Source organism: Filicampus tigris, chromosome 20 (assembly GCF_054856515.1).
Source record: "Filicampus tigris isolate MCC_2025a chromosome 20, RoL_Ftig_1.0, whole genome shotgun sequence".
Lineage (NCBI taxonomy): Eukaryota > Metazoa > Chordata > Actinopteri > Syngnathiformes > Syngnathidae > Filicampus > Filicampus tigris.
Genome location: NC_141236.1, coordinates 6,778,911 through 6,795,136, shown reverse-complemented (window position 1 = coordinate 6,795,136; position 16,226 = coordinate 6,778,911). Strand labels below are relative to the sequence as shown.

The 16,226-nt window shown below is 40.1% G+C and overlaps 2 protein-coding genes across 2 annotated transcripts; one reads left to right on the top strand and one right to left on the bottom strand.

Moving 5' to 3' along the window:
• Positions 1 to 410: 410 nt before the first annotated feature.
• Positions 411 to 7,451, bottom strand: dtl (denticleless E3 ubiquitin protein ligase adapter). The gene is made up of 15 exons (XM_086018722.1): positions 7,171 to 7,451; positions 6,578 to 6,715; positions 6,402 to 6,494; positions 6,266 to 6,327; positions 5,995 to 6,115; positions 5,776 to 5,841; positions 5,157 to 5,272; positions 5,006 to 5,079; positions 4,808 to 4,914; positions 4,617 to 4,721; positions 3,816 to 3,928; positions 3,629 to 3,718; positions 3,364 to 3,487; positions 1,849 to 2,483; positions 411 to 1,069 (listed from the first exon to the last, which is right to left on the bottom strand). The coding sequence occupies exons 1-15, from the start codon at positions 7,220 to 7,222 to the stop codon at positions 1,004 to 1,006; spliced, it is 1,962 nt and encodes a 653-aa protein (XP_085874848.1). The 5' UTR covers positions 7,223 to 7,451; the 3' UTR covers positions 411 to 1,003.
• Positions 7,452 to 7,777: 326 nt separating this feature from the next.
• On the top strand, positions 7,778 to 15,655 carry ints7 (integrator complex subunit 7). Its single transcript, XM_086018721.1, has 20 exons — positions 7,778 to 7,997; positions 8,147 to 8,276; positions 8,395 to 8,541; positions 8,799 to 8,936; positions 9,268 to 9,314; positions 9,458 to 9,657; positions 9,737 to 9,859; positions 10,063 to 10,180; positions 10,267 to 10,395; positions 10,512 to 10,609; positions 11,038 to 11,277; positions 11,435 to 11,572; positions 12,046 to 12,252; positions 12,489 to 12,683; positions 13,230 to 13,333; positions 13,599 to 13,667; positions 14,015 to 14,147; positions 14,263 to 14,361; positions 14,822 to 15,010; positions 15,294 to 15,655. The coding sequence occupies exons 1-20, from the start codon at positions 7,904 to 7,906 to the stop codon at positions 15,573 to 15,575; spliced, it is 2,880 nt and encodes a 959-aa protein (XP_085874847.1). The 5' UTR covers positions 7,778 to 7,903; the 3' UTR covers positions 15,576 to 15,655.
• The last annotated feature ends 571 nt before the right edge of the window (positions 15,656 to 16,226 follow it).

Sequence of the window (16,226 nt, the reverse complement as noted above, 5' to 3'; positions counted from 1 at the left end):
CCATCCATCTATCTGGGGCATGTTACTATTACGATTCTTTAACAATTTCGTTGCTCTTTACTCTTGTGCACGTGCGATGAAAATAAAGATCCATTCCATTGTTTCACAGTATTCCTATAGACCATTAATATAGCAGTTTAAATTGAAATTTTAGAACAAAAATAAATTATTGACTGAAGTTTTTATTTTACCAATAATCAAATGATTCATTTTGGAAAATCAAATTGAAGGATCTGCTGACAGTGACGTTCATAATGTTAAATCATGAGGAATTAAAAAATCATTTAAAAAATACCACTGTCACCTATGCGCATAGTTAATGAGTCGGGACATGGAAACTGACTCTAAAAAAAAAAGCCAAGAACACCAGGCATTTACAGTTTTAAAAAATATTTTCATTTTAATAAAAATCTGCCCACCCAACTGTGCATCACAAACAAACCATACAACAATCACTTGCTATATTTTGTACATATTAACAACTGCAGCATTAGCTCAAGAACAACAAAACAAAACAAAAAAAAAATCACAAAAAGTGTTGAGCAGATAAGAGCTGATGTGCTTCAAGGATTAGTTACAAATTTTCATAAAAGGGCTCCAAGACCGACAGAATAATTATTAATTTAGCATTTGTACTTCATGGGACAATTTATTCAGATCTCGGAAGCTTAAATGTTTTTTCATCTCATCAGCAACCGGACAGAAATGGTGTAAGTTGAGTCAAATGCAGTTCCTAAATATAGCATGTTAGAGTAAAACAATTACCGGTACTCTGAAAAAATTCCACTATAAACTTGTCAATCAGTGACTGCACAGCATCAAAAACGTTGAGGACGCAGAAACAAACTATGCCCCAATAAATATGAAATAGTCTAACGATGTGTCAAGGAAAATGAGTCAGTGATCAATTATACAGTACAAAACAGTTTGTTGGCTCCTGTTAAAATGACTTCTAGCACAGTTAATACAGAATCACAAACAGAAACAAATAGATGCTGATGGGTCACTCTGTAGGTCTCCTTGTGAAATAGGAGGAGATTTTTTTCATGTTCTGCTGCGAGATCAAAGTCTGAAAAAGTAGATAAGAGGACATGTTAAACTAGTTTGCATTTCAGCTATATCTTACATTATGGCCTGCAAATTTCAATTTACTTCCTAACAGTGACTCTTGATGAAGTGGCAAGAGAGCTGAGCATGATTTTCTCGACTGGCAACATATTCAGAATGCCTGAATCATCAGAGCGTTAACAGCAGGAAGCTACCAGAAGAAATGGTTTTCTATTGTGTCTTGTGTCAAACTACTTTGTCATGCAAGTGTGCAGTTTGTAAGTCCTTAATTGGTGGCGTCTGGTCTGAACCCAGGACCTTCCTAAACAAACCCAGCCTTAATATCATCTCATTTGGATTAATGCTTGTAATTCAATCAGTGCAATTTTGCGGGGATTTACTGTAGTAATTGCAAGCACCCAGGAATAGCAGACCAATCATGTGCATTTTAACACATTCCTTGTGCCTCTGTCAATCAAAACCATTCTTGCTCAATATGAAACTCAACGAGAAGTATTAGAATATGTTAGAATACAAATGAATTGTATCTTGAAAAAAATACACCCAGGGAGAACAAGATATTTGGGATTGAATTGCACGTCAGCCTCACAGTTCTGATATTCAAATTCCTCCCACATTCCAAAAACATGCACGATGACGAGGACAAATGAATGGGTGCTATTCATTATGATGCTCGAGACAAAACAATTAACTGAACTGGTTCCCGTTAAATTAAGAACCCTGAGGGTAGTTTTTGACTAAAAAAAGGTTAACAAACCATATTTTTGAGATTGTGCTTACCGGTGAAGCTGGCGTCTTGCCTGCTTGTTTCTTTGCAGCACTGGGGCTTCGGGGGCTACTCGGGCTTCCTCTCATCTTTTGGCCCATCACCGACAGCCAGTCTGTCACCCGAGGGCAATAGTTCTCTTTACCAGTCTGTCTTAATGATGCTCGCCCTTCCTCAATATGATTGTCTGTCTGTAGCAGACCCTCCTGAGTTGTGTGGGAAATGCCAGACTGGGCCCTGCTTCTTTTGGCAACAGGGTAGATTTCTGAGACACCACCGCACGGCTTTGCGCCCTCACATTCATCAAATGAGCCGTTGGCAGTCTCCAGCCTGCGTTTGGCTCGTGGTGCCATAGGGGTAGTGCAACCCGCCGAGCTCTGAGAACACGGGCTCAGAATTTTACACAGCAAAGGGCTTTTCTGGCTTGGAGATCCTTGTCTCGGGGAGAGCCATGATTTGATGGAACGTGGTGTTTTCTGACAATTTGCGGCTTTGGCTTGCTGAGAGTGGACAGGTGATGTGGTGCTGGAGGAAAGAGGTAAGGCAGCCACACTGGGAGCACAGGCGGCGAGGCGCGGAGAGGCTGGCCCTCTAATGCTCTCTGCCCTCTGGTCCTTAGCAGGGGTTTCCTCAGTGGGATTTGAAAGTTCTACAAACACAACAAGATTAAATTAAGATTTAAAGTCAAAGATTTGAGGTCAACCCCCCAAATTACTTGCAACATGTTCTATGCACCTTCACTGGTCCAAACATGTCATTCTGATTTATATCGCATTTGTGGAATATGAGTTAAAGTGGAAAGTCAACCCAAACATATTTTTTTCAAGAATATGTTCTATGCAAGCCCACTAGTTGAAACAAGGCATTCTGATAATTATTGCGTTTGTGGAATAAGAGTTAATCCACCCATTTTTAGCCATCTCTGGGGAAGGCCATTTTGTCAATTCTGTGGACTGAAAATGACATCACAACTGCTCTGAGCATCTGTGATGTCATTTTCAGTCCACAGAAGTGACAAAATGGCCGCCCCCTGAGATGGCTAAAAATGAGCTGATTTTGCTGCTTAACTCATATTCCACAAACGCACTATTAATCAGAATCCGTGTTTCAAAAAGTGGGCCTGCTGGGAACATATTCTTGGAAGAAAATGTGTTTGGGTTGATTTCTGTCAAGCAATTATTCTAACAATTTCCCCTTTAAGCAGCAAAATCCACCAGTTTTTAGCCATCTCAGGGCGGCGGCTTTGCGTTTTCCATTTTGTCACTTCTGTCGACTGAAAATGACATCACAGTTGCTCAAAGCTCAGGTAACGACCAATCACGGATCACCTGTTTTCTGAAGCTGAGCTATGATTTGATTGGATTGTGCTGCTTAACACATATTCCACAAAAGCAATATTAATCAGAATGCCATGTTTAGACTAAGAACATAATATTGTTTCAAAAAATTTGGCGGTTGACTTCACCATTAAGATGGTGATTTAAGATCTAAATAGGAATTTAGCAGCTGTTTACAAAGATTGTCCTTACTCTGTGGACTCTTAGGACGTGCCCAGCCAATGAGATTGGCCTCTCCCACTGATGACTGTGCTCCGTCCATTTCACGATGAAGGCGCCAGATGCGTACAGTGTGATCATCAGAGCAGGAAGCGATCTGCCGTGTGAGAAGACAGAATTTAAAACAAGAACAAAGGAAAGCAATCTTATGTACAGTAGTTGTGTGGCAACCGGGTTTGCGTGAATGCTTGCAAGTATATCGCAGTGCACAAAGCGTCATACGAGACCGTCAACTCACCTTTGTAAAGTCTGTTGGACACCATGCAACAGATGTCACTTCCTCACTGTGGCCTTGAAGAGTCATAGGAGGGTGGGTAGGATCAGAGATCTGGAATGGACAAATATATACAGATATTCTGATCATTTAGAATCAGAGCAAATAAGCAAAAATGTACCTTTTTTTTCCTAACATAATGAAAATGTACCTTCCAGATGTATGTGTGGTTATCACTTGAACCACTGGCCAAGAATTGGTCATTTGGGCTAATTGTGGACTTGATGTAAAAAGATGAATTTTGGTGGCCACTGAACACTGCCTCTGTGGGAGAAAACATACCGGAATGAGAAACACAAACACTATTGTGGGCCAAAACTATTTAGCAACTTCAGCCGCGACTGTTAAAGAATCATTTTTAAACTGTGGATGTGTTGTAATGAATTTCATAAGTCAGTTTTGCAAACCGACCCTGTCGACATCACGGCTGTGATAAGACTGCAGTCAAACTCAGGAAACATCTAAAGATGAACTGTTTTCGGTGACTTGCTTTGTTTACACATGTATGACTGTTGAAAAGGTTATTTTCAAATTGCATTCTGTGCAGTTATTAAAAGTTATGTTTGCAACAGTTTGGCCCTTGATTATTTCCAGAATTTCCTATGGCTAAAATGTTACAAAGTCATGAAAAAAATTTAACGTTGACCAGCATTATTTAATTTTCCTTGTGTATTTAATCTAGCTAAATCAACAATTTGGCTATCTGTCTGTCTTTTTATTCCAGAGTGGAGTGTGTTGGACCTCATAATTCAGTTTGAATAAAATTGCATTTACAAGCAGTGTCCATAGAAATACAAAAAGGCCTTTAACTTCTCCTGCTGTACTCCTTTTAGTTTATAGCTCCATCTAGTGATAAGTATTGGTAAAAAAAATAAAATAAATAATAATAATGACGCTGCGAGTCCCCTATTTTGTTAATCAATACACATTTTGAGTGTAGTTGTTGGTTTACCTGGTGTAGTTTTTATTCCACTGATATTGAACATGTAGATGTTGTCATCGGTGCAGTTACACATGACATTAGACCTTGTGGAGTCCAGGACAAGACCAGAATAACCTGGAATACAAGCACAATAATGTGTCGCTTTCGCTGTCTTTTAAATATAAATTCATGTGAGCAATAGTCAAAAGTGCAAAACTAACCGAGACGCATGCGCATAGAAGAACCAGGATACGGGTACGTATGCAGGGCCACAGGTTCGTGATGGTGCGCAGTGTAGTTTTTCCTCAGGTCCCACATCTTAACAAACCTTTTTACGAATAATTAGATAAACGTGATTAACCCGAAAGTCGTGCAGCAAAGTTAAATGTAATGTAAGCATCCGACGGGTTGTGTCTTACCCATCGACTGCCCCCGAGGAGATGAGAGTGTGCTGATCTTGAAATAAAACCACAGTTACACTCTGCTGGGTGTCCTGCAAAACGCGGGGATGTCAGAATTCCCGCAGCACAAGGCTCGATTTGCTTGAACAAATTTTTCGAGGAAACTCACCACACTGGGAGCCATGCCACGAGTGCTGAGTCGTCTCTTCTTTGTTTTTGATGTGGGGTTAGTCTCTGCTTTGTTGTGAGCACCCTGGATTTGTTTCACTGGTTTGTAGAAACCATCTATGAAAAGTTATGAGACATTATACTGGTTAAATTTGTCTTTTTTTTTTCAAGTTAAAGCGGAAGTAAACCCCAAACATATTTTTTTCAAGAATATGTTCCCACCAGGCCCACTAGTTGAAACACGGCATTCTGATTAATTTCTGCATTTGTGGAATTTAAGTTAAGCAGCAAAATGCACTCGTTTTTAGCCATCTCTGGGGGTGGCCATTTTGTCTTCTGTCGACTGAAAATGACATCACAACTGCTCACAACGACCAATCACGGCTGACCTGTTTTCTGAATCTGAGCCGCGATTGGTTGTTGTGAGCAGTTGTGATGTCATTTTCAGTTGACAGAAGACAAAATGGCCAAAACAAGTGGATTAACACTTATTCCACAAACACAATATTTATCAGAATGCCCTGTTTCAAGTAGTGGCTTGCATACAACATATTCTTGAAAAAAAATGTTTGCGTTGACTTCCACTTTAAAGTATGATGAAAGAAACACATTAAATGTACCTTTTTTGCTGCATCTGGTATCCCACACTAAAATATTTCCATCTCTTGCACCAGTGCAGAACACAGCTGTGAGAAAACAAACAATGTCAATATAATATGCAATAATTTGAATTTGCAAACATAGTATCTGATCTATCCATCCATTTTCTGTGTCGCTTAGTGAGCTGAAGCTTATCCCATCTTATTTATGTATTTATTTTTTTAAATAAGAAGTTATACCTTTGTCCTCTGAAGCGAATGCAACAGATTTGAGGCTGCAGAGGTGTCCCTTGAAGCTGCCTAACAGCTCACCTGACTTCACATCCCACAACCTGGCCATTTGGTCGCCTGCAGCAGTCACCTAAGGTGGATGCATGACAATAAAAAAATGAGAAAAACTAACAAACTTTATGTGTGTTTATACATTGCTTCACAGGGAATAGTATTAAACAAATAAAGTGATTAATCAAGTATGACATGCCATACAGGGTTACTATGGACTACATCTTACCAATTGAGACTCCCCAGGCACCCATGCTATGTCAAAGACGGCATTCTCATGAGCCAACCATTCTGCAAATATATACAGAGTTAGCTTCTTCTATTCCAAAATGATACAGGGCTGCACAAAAGGTGTCGTGGTGCACCTTTCAGAAGTCGGTTTCCTCGCCCCTCTGTGTTGTAAATCCTAACAATGCCTTCTTCATTTGCCACAGCCAGAACATCCTGAATCTCCCTTGCTGTGAGAACATGGATAAAGCCTGGTGTCAAATGTATGGTAACACACACTTGGTCATCTGATGATAAATATCAAGCGCCCTACCAGAGGAGAAGGATAATCCAAACGGTGGCACAGAATCACCGAGGTTGCCATAGGAGATGTGTTCATCATGACGAACACACTGGTAGCCTTCCAGAAGGCAGCTCAGAGGGTACTTGGGCCAAAGATGTGCAGGTAACGCTGGATAGATCGACACATGGAAATATCATTGAAAAGGTGTTACTTTTGGAGTCAACTTGGCAACTGCTTCTCTGTCAATGGCTGCAGGAAATGCAAATCACATTTACAACTCACTTGTTACAGGTCAATTACTGTACCTTCACTAGGGCAACCATTCAATAAAAATATCATCTTAATCTTCAATTGCAAAGTATTATAACACAACTTTATCAAATGAAGGAGTCCATAAATCCAATTAAAGTTCATATGGAGAGCTGCTAGATTAGCCAATACAGCAGGTTAAAACAGTTTTAACTGACGCCCAACTTGAGCGAAATAGCAACAACAACACAAAAAAGTTGGTTTTGCGAATTTTAAAGTAGTATTATAACTCACACACGCATTATAATTCTAGTATTATAACATCTCCGAAACAGAACCAATCGGTCTTTTGAAAAAGGCACATTTTGTCTTACCATTCTGCCGTTGTCTGCCTAGACGACTGTCAATAATTGAACGAAAAAGCATCCCTGTGCTTCAGAGGGAGCCGATCTGATTATAGTAAAATATATTTATGTGTATTTGTTAGACTAGAAAGATGGCAAATTCCTTATCTCGTGCTGCTAGACTCCGTTAACGTGGCTTTTCTTTCCCGCGAACCGATCGTCTGAACGTAGTGACTGAATTCCGCGCTAAACCAGCATTCCGCGCCACCATTGGTCCATACAGCCACTTCCGCTCCGGAGGAACTTCCAGTTCCACTTTCTTTGCGCCACTTGACTTTAAAAATAAAACACGCAATTTATGACTAATACAGTACTGTCAACATTTGAAAATGTAAACATGAATTGTTTCTAGTTGAAGTAAGCGGCAGACAAGATGAAACACGTTAGTAATTGTATACCTTTGGGTGGATTTCTATTCTTGCATTTTGTAATATGTGTAGGTTTGAGATACATTCAGGTGACAAATACACCCTTGGATATGCAATTTCATTAATTTTCTTCTATGGTATATGACATGGCTAAATGTATTTTTGTTTTCAGACCAGCACCGTGTAAAACAAATATCGATTGAGTGTTTTATTGTGACAATGTAGCGGATGGAAGATTGGCTGCGTGTACATCCGGTTTGAATGTGAACGCGAAATAAAATGTTCCCGTGTTTGTGCCTTCAAATATGAAATATTAATCCGGAAAAGAACAAAAAATGTCTCTTTCAACAGCGCGTTCCTTTCTGTCGGAGGCTTGTTATGGCGAGCAAGAGCTTGACGCCAATTCCGCACTATTGGAGCTTGACAAAGGTGCCGACATGCTAGCCTGCTAACGAGTTTGCATAGCTTCCAATTATTATTGATTGTAGCCATATCAGCGAGTTATGTCTTAATCCGTATGATGATGTTGTTTTTGTAGGACATTGGCCTACCTTATATCCAATGTGCTTTTTTTCCAGGGCTGCGATCGGGAAAGCCTGGAGAGCAGTGTGAAGCTGTGGTGCTCTTCCCAAAACTCTTCCTCAAGTATCCCTTTCCCATCCTCATTAACTCTGCGTTTCTGAAACTTGCAGACATATTCAGACTGGGGTATGGCTGTTCAATGTGGATTATATTTTGATGATTGTCAATTGTTCTTTGTGGATTTTAGTAAACACATAACACAGAATGAGCGCATAATAAAACAAGTTTGTTGCTCCCATTTTAGGAACAACTTCCTGCGCCTTTGTGTACTAAAAGTAACACAACAGAGTGAAAAACACCTGGAAAAAATCCTCAATGTGGACGAATTTGTCAAAAGGGTGTTTTCAGTCATCCATAGCAATGACCCCGTGGCCCGGGCCATTACTCTAAGGTAATATATTTTGGAAATATTGATTAGAAAATAGGATTGCATTTCGTCATTTATGTATTTATTTCAATTATTGCCTTCTGTGTTTCATGTACGGCACTATGTTACAGCTGTAGTTGTTGTTAAAGAGCTATATAAATAAATTAACAAGTAAATAAAATCAATCAATTGCCCTGCTCAACGATATTGACTGGCTTCATTGTATCTTCACTGACATAGAAGCAATAATCGTCTGCAATAATGTTTTTCCTTCTCATCAGGATGCTTGGCAGTTTGGCCTCCATCATCCCAGAGAGAAAGAACGCCCACCACAGTATTCGCCAGAGTCTGGATTCACATGACAACGTGGAAGTCGAAGCTGCTATATTTGCTGCAGCCAGCTTTTCTGCACAGTCAAAGTAAGGATATACTGTAAACATAATTGTAAAATAAGTTCACTCCCCGTTAGCGTTAAACTTGACTTTAACCACTTGTTTTGGCATTTTAAAAAAGCCAAAAGAAAAACATTTGTGCTGTTAATAATTTCAATGTTCACTGACTGTACTGAAGTGTCACAAGAATTGCTTAAGTGGTTTAAGAGGCAGATTTTTCCCCCCAAATCTTGGTTATAATCTGAATTGTTCTACTATTTTGTGAAATATTTGAGTTTCCACTGCAGTTGTTTTAAGTAAACATTTCTTTGAATACAGAATTCTATTTTCTTATTTTATTGTTGTTTACTGTTTTCAGAGTCTTTGCAGCTGGAATTTGCAACAAAGTCAGTGAGATGATTCAAGGTAATATTTGACATTTTTGAGAAATGTTGAAACGGTAGCTAACATCAATCTCAATAATTTTCTTTCTACAAAAAGTATCACCTGCACTAAGCGTGTCACTCTTGTTTATGAAGTCACACTTCTTTGTCTTAACACCACCTCAGGTTTGGAGACCCCCGTCGACCTGAAACTGAAGTTGATCCCCATGCTGCAGCACATGCACCATGACGCTAGTTTGGCATCCAGCAGTCGGGAACTTTTACAAAACCTGGTCACCTCTTACCCCTCCACGCCTATGGTCATTGTGACCCTGCACACCTTCACCCAGCTTGCTACCTCCTCCCTGATTGACATACCCAAGCAGGTTGTGGCTTTTGGATAAATCACTCCATTTCTACTATAGGAAGCCTTTTAATGCTTTTAATTTTATTTTGATCTTATAGTTGCAGCTACTCCTTCAATACCTGAAGGATGACCCACGCAAAGCTGTCAAGAGGCTGGCGATTAATGATCTAAAGCTTCTAGCGAAAAAGGCTCCTCATCTATGGATAAGGGAAAACACGCAGGTACTTCAGCTGTGGACAAATATACATATATATATATATATATATATATTTTTTTTTTGAAATAAGTACCTTTGGATCATAAGATGGGTGTAAACTATATTTCCAAAAGTATTCGATCACCTGTTTTGACTTAGATATGAACTGCATGCCCTGTGATGTGGAAAACATCATTGTTTAAACTGATTTTTATTTTTCATTTGCAGACCCTGTGTGAGTGTGCACTGAGTAGTCCTTACGTTAGTTTGAAGCTGGGCATGTTAGCTGTGCTCTCTACCCTCTCTGAAACAATTGCAATTAAGCAGTACTTAAGTCACACAACAGGTAATTATAATTTAATGATAATTGAGCCATCCCATTTACTTTAAACTGTTAATTGAATCATTTTAATCCAAAACATTTTTCTTCAGTGTCCGCTCCCCCTCGTATCACCGACCTCGTGAAATTGGCACAGGAGTGCTGTTACCATAGCAACCTGGCTGTCGCTGCTCATGGGGTCATTGTTCTCTCCAACATTGTCATTTCCTGTCCAGAAAAAGGTATGTTCGATGTCCGCTGACACATTATTTAATCACAGTTCTTGCGCTAGCTCCTTTTAAGCGCTTCCTTCTCATATTACACAGACTTCCATTTGTTGATGTGTGTTTATCCTCAGATGTTGCCCATCTGGAGCAGGATACAGTATTAGGGCTGGAGTCCCTGCTGATGCTTTGCAGTCAAGATGGCAGCCCTAGTGCCCAGGCTACACTTAAAGTAAGTTAGTACAGTGTCTGCATCAATTTGCTTAGAACAAACTAGCTTTCAATTTCATCTTTAAGAAGGCAGACTTTTGTTAAGTAAACTTACATTAAGATGTGGAGGATAATGATGAACATGCTGAAGAGCTTTGGGCCTGGAGGGAAAATATGTATTGTGAATACATACTTGGCATTGTAAGTTAAGGAACATTATTGCAAATGTGTACATTGGAAGCAGAGCATAGCAGGATTTCTTTATAAGGTAATATGAATATAAATAAGTAGACTAACTTTGTATTCTTAATTTTAGGCTGAATCGTGAAGCTCAGTAAAGATGAAATATTCTTACTTACCTTGGAACACAATCTTCAAAATAATGATAGTTAACAAATGCCCGATTGAGTTGTCGTGAATAATGCTTTGCTTCCAATTCTGTAATGTTAGACCAGCCTCACCTCTTTAGTCAAGCTGCTGAAGAGTCGACCTCACCTCAGCCAGTCCGCTGTGGAATTCCTGCTCGGTCAGCTCCACTTGTCCTGTGACCCCTCTCGCGTGCTCATGTGCCACACTCTGTCAGCCATCGCCACCCATCTTCCAGTGCTGGGAGACAGCATGCTGGGAGATCTGGTGGACCTCTACCGGGTGGCTAGTCACTCGTCCACCGACAAACAGCAAGAGCTTCTGGTGAGAAAAGTCCACACACCCCACCCAATGTAGTTTTCGTTTTTATTGACACTCCAACCAACGCTAGCTGCTCTGCCGCTAACATTGTGCCATGTGTTATATACGCAGATAAGTTCTACCCCTCATTTTTCTTCCCATCTTCTATGATCCCACTCAGGTGTCTTTGGCGACTGTGATTTTTGTCGCCAGCCAGTCATCACTGTCAGCAGAAGTAAAGACCGTCATCAAACAGCAACTTGAGAATGTCGCCAACGGTTGGACCGTATACCGGATCGCTCGGCAGGCTTCCCGCATGGTAATCTTGGACTTCACTCATCACATATTGATCGTAAAGCAGCTTTAGCAAATGGTTCTGTGCTCTACAGCGGAAGTGAAAAAGGAGGCGTGGTTTTTTTTGGGGGTTTTTTTCAACATATCAAGTGTGAGAAGACGTTAACTGCCATCCGTCCATCCATCCATTATCAATTACACTAATGTATCTCCTCACCCTTGCCGCTGCATGGCACTGCCACCAACAGGCCACTAGTTGTACAGCAGCCGACATAAGGACAGTTTTGTCTAAAGACACAGAAGATGTACTGTATGAGCGTCTCCATGTCCCCGACTGGTTCCACTACATAATTAGTGTAATAAAATAAGATTCAAATTATATGTGTACCTGTAAAGGGAATTGTAGTCACCAGTATAGGTCCAGTGTTGATGTTGAACTTTTTACTGCTACAGAGAGCTTTGTATGGTTGCATGAAAATTGTTCTCATGAATCTGCAGGGGTGCCACGAATTCTCCAGCGAGCTGTACCAGAGTCTACGAACCCGCGTGGCATCAGAGCACTTCTACTTCTGGCTCAACAGCCTCAAAGAGTTCTCCCAGGCCGAGCAGTGCCTGACACACATGGAGGACGGAGACTACAGCGGAGCCATGAGCGCCATCGCAGAGGCCCTGCGCTCCTACCAAAAGGGCATCGCCTCCCTCACCGTCAGTTAACTGCCAGGCATCTGGCTGCCATTAAACATTTATTTCACTAACTCCATCACCATTGACAGATGCTCCTAGCTGATGATCCTCTTGATAGTCTTGGCGTTGGATGGGATCCCACACAGCCTGTTAGCGGATTAATGTGCATAATACCTGCCTGTATCTTGTCAATTCATCTTGAGGCATGTGTGACTGAGGCGTTAATGTAAGGTTATGTGATTAATCCTCCCCTCCAGGCGGCCAGCACTCCTCTAAATCCACTTACGTTCCAGTGTGAGTTCATTAAGCTGCGCATCGACAACCTGCAAGCATTGTCCCAGCTCATTTGCACCTGCAACAGCCTCAAGACGAGCCCCCCTCCGGCCGTGGCCACCTCCCTCGCCCTGAGCGCGGGCCACGACCTGCAGAGCTGCGGCCGCATCTCTCTGCAGGTATTCATTTCTGTAGAATACATATGCTTGAAGGGGAAATCAACCCAAACACTTTTTTTTTTTTTTAGAACATTTCCTTTTGAAAAAAATGTGTTTGGATTGACTTTCCACTTTAAGGCGGCATAGGCAAAGTGTGGTCCACCAAGCGTTTACATCAAGAGTACTATAACATTTGTTACATTTAATTTAGCTGATTTTTTCCGTTAAAATGTATATGTTCATCTTATTCATTTATGGTTTGAAAAATTGATTTTACATATACTTGTTAGATTAATTATCCATCCATCCATATTCTTTTCCGCCTATCCTAAGTACATTATTGCCCCCATATTGTTTATCTTTAGCTTATGTATGGTATGTCATTGGAATGGCAATACAATATGTATTTTAGTAAGTTTGGGAACTGTAGGGAAACCCAATGATCCATTTTCCGCATGTCCTCGTTAGCTATTCTTTTAAGGGTAAGTGGTATTGAAAATGAATGGATGAATGATTTTAATATTAAATTGTACTATTTTACTTTTTTTTTTTTAAACTTCATTTCAGATGAAAGTATGCATGGACGAGTTCAAAAGTCTCGCCGCCCGCTATGCTGAATTACACCAGTCATCGTTTGACGCCGACTACGCCACCCTCCGAAATGTGGAGCTGTATCCTATTACTAAGAGAGCACCGATACTAGTATCGGTATTGCTGCCTGTACAGTATTGTCTTTGCCAATGCTCCGATACAAAAAAACCTATACCACTTTTCCAGTACGTATACTCTGTCTTGGAAAAAAAAAAAGTGGTATGGGTGTATCCCTTTTCAACCTCTTTCTACGCACTTTGTGACTGTTGTGTTGTGTCTATTATGTTTTTTTTATTTATTTTTTTATTATTATACTATTTTCTTAACTGCCTGCTGCCTGGTTAGACAACAACAGAGCTGTCTGCTCGTCTCTCACGTGATCGAGACTCTGATATTGGACCCGCAGGCTGTCAGGTAAGCTCTGTGTGATATATGTCGTAATACATTTTTAATAGAATTCGCTATGGATTCCATAGCAGCACATTCATTACCAACTGCTGTTTAGTCAAACATATTTTGCTTTCATTTTTTTTTCTGACCTCCACTGCCCTGACATTTGAGAAGATTAGTCATTTCCATGTGGTGCCTTGTCGGAGACACATCCATGAAATGTCAACTTAGTTTATATGCCTGCTAATGAGGTTGCACTGCACTGTTTCTGTGTTCAGTGTTGCATCAAAGCATAAAAACATTGCATAAAATTAGACAAGAAGTGATCACTTTATTGTGTATAAATGTGTGTTTGTGTGTATGTTGTGTAGTTACCAGGAGTATGGCCCCCTTGGCTCAGTTCAATCAGAGAGTGAATATGAGCGACGGATGATGTCAGTCTTTACCCACGTGCTTGAGGAAGTGGAGACCCTAAACAAGAAGCATCCACCTGTGTCATACTTGGTAAAAAAAAAAAATATATATATATATATATATATATATATATATATATATATATATATATATATATATATATATATAAAATGTACTGTACTTATTAAAGTACTGTCTTCTTCAGCATACAGGTTGTCTCTGTGATGCCATCATAGCACTGCTGAAGGTCCCACTGTCTTTCCAGAGGTACTTCTTCCAAAAACTTCAATCAACCAGCATCAAGGTAAATTCAGTTTTTCCCATTCGACTATAAAAGCACAAGTTATTAACAGACGTAGCCTTAATACTGTACATCGTGTTCTAAAGGTGCATCTCAATAAATTAGTCGTGTTACTCAGATTTATTAGACACAGAGGAAAGGACTTTTCAGAGGGCCACTTCCTAATTTCTACATTTGACTAGTGTCGTTTGTTTTTTCTTAGGTAATTTTCTTGTTCCTTCAGATTGTGAATTTGGGGATTTTTTTTGCAGGAAGCTAATCAAAAATTCACAAAAATAAAGTCATGAACTTTCACTTTGTTTAATGAATCTATAGATTTTTATACAATTCACTTTTGAATTGAATTTTCCATGATATTCAAATTTATTTAGATGCGCCTGTGTATAAGTGTAGCTCAGGTGGGCTTTTTGTTGCTCTGTTTTTAACGTTCTCACGGCTGACGTGTCTTGACTTCTTCCTTCAGCTTGCCCTCTCTCCGTCCCCACGAACGCCAAACGAGCCTATCCCAGTGCAGAACAACCAGCAGCTGACTCTGAAGGTAGAGGGGGTGGTTCAGCACGGTTCCAGCCCAGGACTCTTCAGGAAGATCCAGTCAGTGTGTCTCAATGTTACGTCCACTCTCCAAAGCAAGGGACCGGGAGCAGACTACAAGGTATTTAATCTTTCCTGATATCCAAATGTTACAAATCTTGCTTGTAATATTATGGTGATTTATTTTTCTCCCTCTTTCTGTGTATTGTACTTTTTATGATATTAAAGAAAGAAAGTAAGAGTGATAGATGCTCTAGTACAATATAAAATATATTTATTGTGATGTTTATATGTAGATATTTTTTTTAATTATATACAATTTCAAAATATATAATATTACATGTGTTTTTACTATAAAAAGCCCTCCTTGCAGTTGAGTAAATACAGTATTTGATGCCTTTCAGATACCTCTGGACAGTACAACCAATGAGATCGAGCAACGGGTGGAACCCCACAACGACTACTTCAGCACGCAGTTCCTGCTCAATTTTTCCATCCTGGGCACTCACGCTGTCACTGTGGAGGCCTCCGTGGTGGACGAGAGCGGCATAGAGTGGAAGACGGGGCCCAAGACCACACTATCAGTCAAGTCCATGGAGGATCCGTACTCCCAGCAGCTCCGCCACCAAATGCAACAAAGCGCAGCTCAGCCTGCTCCTCAGAGGAGCGCATATAGTCGCTTTTAGTTAATGTTTTTTGTTACAGCTACTCACTTGTCTCCATGTACATATTTGTTCCAGTGATTAAAAGACTAGATTTAATTTACGATGATCTTTTTGACTGCGTCAAGGACACTATAACTGAATTCCACACAGTATTCTATCCAGACAGTATGCAGTCCAGGTGACGATTTTCTGCATAAAAGCAAGTCAACAGATAATGCAGAATTGCTTGGAAATCCATGACCCTTTCTTAATCCACTAATATTTCATGCAGTAATCTCTAGGACATTTTAGTAATGGATGCCCTTGGATTACAGAGTTGTTTTTCACGAAAAGCACCATCAGGGGGCAGACTAATCATGATCTGTAAAACGTACGTATTGTACACAATTGTAATTCCAAACAAAACGTTGCTGATGCATTTGTTGACTGAATTTTGCTGATTGTAGTAATTATCGTTATTCTATTTCGATGTAAATTAAGAAACCCGGATACGATGTTTTTATTCATTACTAAAATATCAGCATGTACTTGCCTTTCAACATTAAACTCATGCCCTCTCTCTGGCGAAGTAATGCGACTTTACAAGGATGTAGCGACGATCGATTTGCTAACAAGATAATAAAACCATCATTTGACAAGAGAGCTTGCGCACTTCGGCGATGAGAAGACTGG

What these genes read in the sequence shown, in the direction of transcription:
- ints7 (XM_086018721.1), top strand. Translation starts at nt 7,904, where the DNA reads ATGTCTCTTTCAACAGCGCGTTCCTTTCTGTCGGAGGCTTGTTATGGC. An exon ending in CTCGGCAGGCTTCCCGCATG is followed by an intron (nt 11,573 to 12,045) that starts GTAATCTTGGAC and finishes ATGAATCTGCAG; the next exon opens with GGGTGCCACGAATTCTCCAG. An exon ending in GCGGCCGCATCTCTCTGCAG is followed by an intron (nt 12,684 to 13,229) that starts GTATTCATTTCT and finishes ACTTCATTTCAG; the next exon opens with ATGAAAGTATGCATGGACGA.
- dtl (XM_086018722.1), bottom strand. Translation starts at nt 7,222, where the DNA reads ATGCTTTTTCGTTCAATTATTGACAGTCGTCTAGGCAGACAACGGCAG. An exon ending in TACCAGATGCAGCAAAAAAG is followed by an intron (nt 5,273 to 5,775) that starts GTACATTTAATG and finishes AACTTTTCATAG; the next exon opens with ATGGTTTCTACAAACCAGTG. An exon ending in TGGAATAAAAACTACACCAG is followed by an intron (nt 3,929 to 4,616) that starts GTAAACCAACAA and finishes TTTCTCCCACAG; the next exon opens with AGGCAGTGTTCAGTGGCCAC.